Source organism: Periophthalmus magnuspinnatus, chromosome 9 (assembly GCF_009829125.3).
Source record: "Periophthalmus magnuspinnatus isolate fPerMag1 chromosome 9, fPerMag1.2.pri, whole genome shotgun sequence".
Taxonomy (NCBI): domain Eukaryota; kingdom Metazoa; phylum Chordata; class Actinopteri; order Gobiiformes; family Gobiidae; genus Periophthalmus; species Periophthalmus magnuspinnatus.
Window position 1 is genome coordinate 29,289,139 of NC_047134.1, and position 9,518 is coordinate 29,298,656.

The 9,518-nt window shown below is 42.3% G+C and overlaps 1 protein-coding gene across 1 annotated transcript; it reads right to left on the reverse strand.

Moving 5' to 3' along the window:
• Positions 1-165: 165 nt before the first annotated feature.
• On the reverse strand, positions 166-4,982 carry tmem175 (transmembrane protein 175). The gene is made up of 10 exons (XM_033972774.2): positions 4,663-4,982; positions 3,845-3,883; positions 3,467-3,564; positions 3,302-3,353; positions 2,401-2,436; positions 2,181-2,264; positions 1,625-1,789; positions 1,385-1,463; positions 1,072-1,207; positions 166-966 (listed from the first exon to the last, which is right to left on the reverse strand). The coding sequence occupies exons 1-10, from the start codon at positions 4,861-4,863 to the stop codon at positions 312-314; spliced, it is 1,545 nt and encodes a 514-aa protein (XP_033828665.1). The 5' UTR covers positions 4,864-4,982; the 3' UTR covers positions 166-311.
• Between the last annotated feature and the right edge of the window lie 4,536 nt (positions 4,983-9,518).

A 9,518-nucleotide genomic window follows, 5' to 3' on the forward strand; every position in this document is an offset into this window, starting at 1 on the left:
TATTGACTCCAGACTCCTGACTGCCATATTCACCTAGTACACACACTCACAGGCTACACTACAGCTGGTTGTTTAACCACCTACAGAGGAGAAACACTTTGAGGAAATCACATCAGAAAGAATTCCCCCAAGATGCACAAAGCAGTACATTACCTATTCTTAAATACAGAAAAAAAGAAATTTATTAGACTATGGACAGTTATATTTACAAGTATACCAGGCAAATAATGGACATTTCTCTATGGCTTAGTGTGAGGAGGAAATGTACTAGGATCAGAAAATGAGCACTGGGTTAAATGCATGCTTTGAGGCTAAGTGTCCACAGCGATGTAGGACGGCGTGGAGCCCCCCTCAGAAGAGAAGGAGCGGAGCTGATGGAGCAGCAGGTGCACCAGGGCCAGCAGGAGGTTCAGGAGCAGACGCAGCAGCAGAAAGGCCAGGGGCACGGTGAGCTCCATCAGGTGGAAAATGGGTGCACTGAACTGGCTGAGCACACAGGTGAGCAGGAAGGTGCCCAGTGCCACACAGGGGTAGAGCCAGAGCTTAGCCAGCATGAGCAGGTGCTCACGGCCCCCATAGCGCACACTGGGCTGCAGACACTCGTGCTGGTTGTAGAGGGCCACCACCCAGATGCACAGCTGGAACAGTCCCGCGAAGAAGATGATGACACAGCTGATCTGGATGGCCTCCAGCTCATTCTGCGAGTGCCGGGGAAACTCGTGTGTTAGCTGGTATGCTAGTGGCAGCCCGCCCACAAAGGCCAGGCAGAAGGAGTTGAGCAGACCCATGAGGCGCGTCACTTTGGTTACATGGAGGAAGAGAGAGTGATGTACAAACCAGAGGAGCCCCACAGTGACAAAGGAACCGAAGTACGCCAGGTACTCAGGGCCATAGGAGCTCAGAGCTGACACCAGACTGCCATTGAAGCGCTGAGAGACCAGCGAGGGGTCTGGGACGTTGTCCTCACTGCGGACACAAACACACCTGATATGAGCATACTCTAAGAGACATACACTCTCTAAGTACATACAGAGATGCATGAGGCCCAGTGTAGACTCTGCTGCAGCTCACCAGATGTCCAGGATGAGCAGCGTGGCTACGATGGCATATACTCCATCACTGAACGCCTCCAGACGCTCTTTACTCAGAGGCTCATGAGGCAGGAATGAGTACAGAAGCAGCTCCTCAGGAGACTCCTCCACCGGGCCTGCAATTCAGCACCTGTCACACCTGCCATACCTGTCTCACCAGCCACACACCTGTCACACCAATCACACCCATCACAACTACCACACTACCCACACCAGCCACACCAGTTACGGCTGCCACAACTTGTCAAGCCAGCCACATACCTGTCACATCTGTGGGAGGGATGTCCACTTACCCAAGGCCTTGCTCCGGACCCACTGCAGGCAGCGGGAGATATAAGGCAGGAAAATCACAATGGCCAACAGCACATAGGACTGAGCAGAGACACAAGACCGAAGGGTTAGAGAAACTTTGGTCACAATACCATATAAATGTACATTAATGTATCTATGGAACTACAACTATCTGCTGCTTCTGAGAGGCCAATGTTCCATTAAACATTCTGGTACTACTGTATATTTTTGTCTGCCCATACCAGCTGAAAGCAGACGGATGCAACCAGGCTGGCCAGCAGACACATGAGCGGGACCCGCAGGATCACCCGGAGGATATGGTGTTGGTAGTTGGACAAGTCTGGGCTGCCCTGGAGCTGAGGGTGGAGCAGGTGTGGCCGACTGAAGGCGTAGAGCACGATCACAGTCTGAAAACAACAACAGGAGCATAATGTGACTCTGTTTCCCTTTCACAGACATTATACTGAGTGTGTAGACAAGTAGTCACTATGGTTAAAGAAGAAATATTATGCACAATGTATTGTTATTAGTTTTTTAACATGGTTTTGAGTACTTTTGTGGATTTTGAAGTGGATTACCTTAATGAAAACAATTATACTTACAGCAATTAATACTTCAGGTATTTTTTTTAATGAGGGAACAATATTATAGCATGGGTGCAAACTCAAAAATGTCACATTTGCATACTATGTGTTAAGTTTAAGGTTTAAGGTCCCGAGGAAATGATAGTAAGTCAGCAAAAAGCGTGGAAACACAATGTGTGTGTGTTTGTGTGTGTGTGTGTGTGCAAGACCTGACCTGCACTAGCCCGATGACCATGACACAGCTACAGAAGAGCAGGATTCCCAGGATGTGCTCGGGGAAGGCCGCCATCAGAGAGAACTGGACAGAAGAGGACATGGTCAGCCCCAGCACTGAGCTCTGAGCTGGAGAGCAAGATGTGACTGCAGTGTAATCTGTTTTTAATGGTACTGAGGTTTTTTTTTCTGCTTTAGCTGTTGGAGTTGGAAGTACTTACAGTATAGGGCAGGAGGGTGATGAGCATCATGCACATCTGTCACACAGAACGCACTTGTATCAGAACTTACATTTGGTACTAGAACTGAACAATACTAAATATCATTTATTCTATAATGTGGCTTTAAGACACAATGTAGAATCTCATAATCCACGTGGTTAATAACATCTGAAGATCAATTATGCTAAAATTATATTAGCAGGTGCCTAATCTCACATGCCTCATGCATGGCTTTCAGAACACACTGAGTACTTTTTACCATTCAAAATGACTAGTGTGTCACAATTAGAGTAATAAGTAATGAAAATCATATACTAATTGATACTACAACTAGTATTGAAAGTAGATAATCATTTGAGCAGATACTAAAAAAGTCACATTCACAGGACAGACTTTTCCTGAATAGCTTTGGAATTGAGCTGTATCAAAGCAAGTATAAGACCACATAGTCTAGTATAAACCCACGGACCACTATGAAACCTACTTGGACCACTGAGGGATAAGGCCACATGATGATTTAAATATTATTTAATGTTTTGTTTTTTTTTGTTTTTTCCTCCTTGTGGTATCTGAAGCGGTATTGAGTATCGAGACTATTCCTTAGTATTAAAATTGATTTAGAAAGGTTTGTATCGTTACTTATCACAATACTAAAATTTCAAAATCTACTTTAATATAAAGAAAAAGCTTGTTACTGATACCACAATAATAATGAAAAACATTTTCAACACAAAATAATTTAAACTTCTATCATTTTACCACTTACATTTCACAGCAAGAAGGCCACGAAATCAACTCCACATTTGAGCTAAATTGTCAGTCTACATCTGTGTTTTAAATGGCACATACATTGCACGTCATAGTCTATTTATGGTCCTGGTTTTTAAGTGACAGAACTCACCAGGTTGAAAAGTGCCAGGTAGTCATCTATTCGTACGACCACCTGGAACAGTCTGAGCAACATCACAACAACAGAGGTAAACAAAAGTGGTAAGCACAAGCAATAAACAAATCATATGAGGAGAGAGGGAGTGAGAATAGAAAGGTGGAGAAAGAGGATAGAGACCTGCTGTGAGCTGCCCAGGCCATGGACACGATGAGGAATGTCATGAGGTACACAGCGATCTTTGTCGAGAGCAGCACCTGCAGACTCTGCCTCAGCTCCTGCAACACACACATGTTAAAACTCTCTCATATACACATGGACACATATTACAATCAAAACTAGAAGTCTCTCACACAAACTCAAAGAATCACAATGTGTATGTGTGAGTGTTGGTGGTGAGAGTGACCGATGGTGCAGATTGGTAGCCTCACTTCAGTCTGCCCCAGAGCAGCCTCCATGTGTGGAGTGAATGAACAATGACTACAGTGCAGAGCTTTGAGAGGCCTCAACAGTGTCTAAGGCACTGTAATTATTTAGGACATGTGAGGAGGACCTTACCTCGCTGCTCTCCACTGGAGTGTGGGCCACAGGGAGGATCTGGAGGAGAGCACAGAGTTAGAGGAGCAACATACACTGTGACTGTAATTATTATCCTCTTTAGTCTGGAGACACATACGGCCTTAAAGGAACTGGAAGATAAACATGAGCTAACTGTGTCTCCAATATGAGAAGAACATGTTCACATCAAATATAGCTCTTACAGGTAATAGTAAGGATTTTATTCTTAGTAACAAAAACACTGGACATGACATCCCATTTATTAATATTCTAATTTGAGATATCTCAGTAATCTCTCAGTCGTCCAGGTTTGATCCAAAGTAAAATCTGTCAACTGGACAAAACGTTGTAGGAGTGAAGATGTTTCACTGCTCATCCAAGCCACTTCTTCAGTTCTGGTCAGATTGCTGGTGGACACTGCCTTATATCTATCTGAAGGGAGGAGCTAACTACACTGAAACTGGAAACACCTATTGTTTACAGTTTCTGTATGTAGGCTAGGTCTATTGAGCTACACTAAGTGTGCACTGTGCCTGAGTCATACTTAGCATATTCATTCAGCTCTTAATGGGTGCTTTCACACCTACAGCTACAGCACTAATGATTGACTGAGAATGAGAAAAAACTTGTATCTTCTATCTGCAGGTTAAGGCTCTGGCAACCCAGGTTTAGTCGTGATTGTAATAGATTTTTTAAAACCGTAAAAGCGCAGGGTACCTACAGTTCCATTAAATGAATGGAAAACAGTCTGGGCTGAGCCTCTTGCTCTGTGATGCTCACACCGGGGCTGCTGCTGTCCTCACGGGCTCAGGACTCACCATGACCGTGGCTATGATGGAGATGAGCGCGTCGCTGTAGGCCAGCAGTCTGTGGGAGGACTGGCTGCTGCCGGGGCCCACAGATTCGTCCGGGGACATAACTTCTGACACCCGGCCCGAGGGGATGCGTGATCCCGTCTTCTCCATGTCCTCCTCTGTGTGCTGCTCTATCACCTCCGGCTCGTCATCGCAGCGGGCCATAGTGCAGAGCGTGCCCGGGCTGAGGGGAGCTGCACGGGCTGAAGGAGAAGGGGTCTGCAGCCTTATTTTAATACATCCATGGTCTGCACTGTCACCATCTGTTTACAAACAGCAGTGACAGCCCGGAAATAGGACTGGTCCCTACTGCGCAAGCGCACATAACGGATCTGTTTAGTTCAGCCACGAGAGGGCGCAAAAGAAGATACTGCGGATGGAGAGAGATGACACTTGTGGCTCTGTTCAGGGGACGCACCTTCTTCATAAGTCTCACTGTTGCCAATTGCCAGTGCAGCTTCATTGGTCTCCCTGCATTAGTAACAGAACTGCTGATAATTGTTTAAATCTATTAATTACATACTGGTGCTTATGGTGTTTAGCAAAACGCGCCTTTGGGGAGTGGGTGCGTATGGCTCACTCTGATTGGCTCCAAACACACAGCACACCACATAGAGTAATATTATATAAAGCTACACGACACTGGGCGTGCTCAGTATAAACAAATGAAACAATTAATAATCTTGACATAACTTCTGCCAAGTGACAAGTCTAAACTTGATCAGCGTTCAGCCCCACTGTAAAACAAAGAACGAGGATAACCACTGTAATGTCTATAATCCTCCTCATTTGGACCCAAGTGGTTTAAAGGGCTGAAGCTGAGGAGCCTCACTGCGCATGCGTCATGTATCTGAGGCGTTCAAGAGCCAGGGACATGTAAAGTTTAAGTTCTCCTGTCCCGTTTTTAAAACACGGAAAGTCCGGAGTGGACGAACTGATCAGGGAAACTACAAGTTTTAGGTGAGTAGTGGTGAGACCACATATTTTATACATGAGCATTTTACATTTTGATGATGTCACACAGGGACTGGGCAGTGCGCACTTGAATGCCATTCATTTCATACTCACTTATGCAGAAGTATGAAGAAGAAAAAACAGCCTAACAAAGTCAGCCCATGGCTCTGTTATAAAACTGTTACAGTATGGCACATATTCTGTTTAAAAAAAAATATGATTCAAGCAAACATTCAACAACCTGTTCGAGCCTAACAGCAACAACAACAAACAACAAACATTATTTATAAAGCGCTTTTCATACAGAAAATGTAACACGAAGTGCTTTACAGTGCATTAAAAACAGTCCCACCCACCAAACCCACCCAACCACCCCACAGCCAAACAACCCAACCCCAACACGTCAATAAACACAACCAGACAACCCCCCACCCCAACGCACACTCCCACCCCCCACCCCAACACATGTTAAAATACCTTTGGTTTCATTAAAATATGTTTAAGTGCAATAGGCTGGATAAAGATGAACCAGATGAGAGAGCGCCACCAAAGCAACCATCTGCACCAGGAGCAGGATCACCCGCAGCCACAGGACACAAGCCCAGGGCCCAGAGAAGAGATGAGGTCAAGACCAAACCTCCAGGGCCCACGAGCCAGGGCCCAGCAGCCACAGCCAACCACAGCTCCCGGTGCAGAGGGCTCCTTAGAGGAAACACTGGCAAATCTAAAATTATTAAAAATAATAAAATAAGTCAAAGCTAAACAAGTAAATAAAACATAAGTAAAACATGGATATCAACATAAACACACTAGCCAGCCTAAATAAGCTTAAATAAATAAAGAAGTAAACTAAGGTGATAAATACTAGTCAAAAGCTATGCTAAAAAGATGGGTCTTGAGCCTGATTTTAAAAACCTGAATGTTCTCTGCGGCCCTGAGGTCCTCCGGCAGACTGTTCCATAGACGGGGGCCATAAAACTGGAAAGAGGCCTCTCCGTGAGTGTGTGTCCTGACTTTGGGGATGACTAGGAGCCTGCTGCCGGAGGAGCGCAGGGGCCGCGAGGGTTCTTAGGATAAAAGCAGTTCTGTAAGATAAGAAGGCCCAAGCCCATTAAGACATTTAAAAACCAGTAAAAGAACTTTAAAATTGATCCTGAAACACACAGGGAGCCAATGCAGGGATTCTAAAACCGGTGTAATGTGGCCCCGCCCCCTGGTCTTAGTCAGTAACCTTAAGTAATAACTGTGTCACACAATAATAACCTTTTCAGATTTTGCAATAGTAATCGGGATAATTTGATGTACAAAGTATAAGTAGTTTGTACTGTATACACAGTGAACATTGACTCCAAGTCCATAGATATTACACAGAGGCTACTGCAGTTAACTATTTGGTGTGACTTTGCAAAACTGACGCTTATGTCGTTTGTGAACATTGAACATAATCATTATTATCCACAGGATTATGTTAAGAGCAGCATAATGTGTTTGTCTAATAGGTCTACAGGTCCCTGTAGGGCACATGTGTCAAACTCAAGGCCCACGGGCCAAATGTGGCCCTCCACATCATTTTATGTGGCCCTCGACAGAGTAAATTAAAAGGCACGATGATCTTAAAATATCATTTTATCAGGAGATACAGTTACACAGCCATATTTTTACATCTAGGGAAATGCATATACAACATTTGTAACTTGAATAAGTAATAAATACAGAAATAGTTGATTAACAAGTTTAAAAAGTAGTTAGATTTATTTTACATCTGGCCCTTTGAGAGCAGCCATTTTGCTAATATGGCCCTCGGTGAAAATGTTTTTGACACCCCTGTTGTAGGGCATGGCACATTGTCCTTCACTATTTTAATTTTTATACTTTTCTGGGTGTCTGGGTGTGTCACACTGTGTCACACTGCGTCACACTGTGTCACACTGTGTCACACTGCGTCACACTGTGTCACACTGTGTCCCTGATGTGCTCCACACTGTGTTTTATACATATTAATAACAAAACACAGACTGAGCCTGTGTGGCAGGTTCACCCTGGACTACAGGACTCTTATTACTCACTCTGAAAAAATAAGGTAAGAGATATTGGTTTGGATTCCTGATTTCTGATTCAGTGGTTTTATGAGACATGGGTGAAACAAAACAGCAGGTAAAAGTATAAACGTATAGAAATATAGACAAGAGGTTTATACATTTTTATGCATGATTATTTCTTACAATGTTGAAAAACATAAAGTTATGTTGGTCCACCAAATCGGAGTTGGTAGTTTTGACCAAAATAAAATGTTTTAGAATTTTTCCAATGATGAAAATCAGACAATATTATGGCAAACCGCAATAAATCAGAAATCTGCTAAAACATGTCTGTAAATGTGGTGGTTCAACTGTATTTAATGAAAGTCATCTTCTCTGAACGCACACTGTTCACATTTTGCCCAGATTGTTGCATCACTGGTAAAAATCCAGACTTCTCTTGTGCAGTTCTTAAGCCCATAAACCATCACCAGGCTTCTTCTGTGGTCAAATTGTGTTCACAGAAAATGCATGGCTGTATTAGGATAACATTTACACCACCTCAGGTCTTCATTTGTTAATTTTCCCATTGTTCATTGTTGTTGCTGAAAACTGATGGAGCTCTAACTCTTAAATACCTAATAGGAAATAGAGTTGTAGTTAATGAAGTGTATTTTCCAAATGCAGACTTAAGTTAATACCATGGTGACCAAAAAAGTTTAAAAGGGAATTAAAGCCACAATATTGCAAAATTTGCTCTTTAGTTGGAAAATCTATGTGGAGTTGACCAAGAGCCACACCAATCATTAGTCTCTTATCATAAACCAACAACGTGTGATTCTTTAATCCTTCCCACAAATGTTGTTCCTCTGTTTGCTTCTTTAACTGAGGTCAAAGGTCAGTTCGGGTAAATCCCATAGAGAATGCATTTCTCACGTACGTTTTCTACTTAAATGGGAGCTTCCTTCAGAGCATCGTGCTCATAAAACCTCACCTGGATTTACGTAGAAGTCGCGTCACACCAGGATATAGTAAACTCATATTACAAGGACCTGCCACTATGATGCAATGTTATTTTTTCTCCATAAAAGCTTATATTCATAGTTTATATTCACACTGTCACAATACTAAAATTTCAAACTTGGTTTTGATATTAAAAAAAAGACAATCCTCGATACTGATAGGGAAGGTAATTTTTCAAGAAGTAGTTTCTTTAGTAATAACATGTTGTCTTTTCCTGCTTCTGATATATTTTAAGACCTTTCTAAATCTAATACTTTTCTACTTATGTGATTTTTTTTTCAATATCATGTCCAATTGAGTATCTATTTTTGATACATGTTTTTTACCACTCTAGTTTATATGATCTTAAATAGCTTGTAATAGTTTATATTAGAATATTAGCACTGACCCACCTTTCTAACTGTACGACATCATTTGTGCTTAACATGGTTTATAACTTTCCTACATCCAATGACAATGCTGCTGTTAAAATGAATTGATGTTATGTTAATTCAAATGTATGTCCTAATAAATAACACATTTTTTACTTTATTTTACTGTGTTTTCAAAAGTTGAAATGAGTGGGAATTTTTCTTTCAGAAGCAAAGGCAATAGTGTGACCTACATATGCATAAAAATAAACATCTACTTGAATTATTATTACTATTACTAATTATTATTACTATTACTACTATTAGTACTATTAGGCCTGACACTTAACCCACCTCATCCCCAGCGTTTGTTTTTAGTCAACCAACACACCATATAGGCTAGATTTGTTCTTCTATTATTAAAACAAGTTATTTTCATTGCTGTAAACCATTGGTGAGATTTCCATCAGGAAGT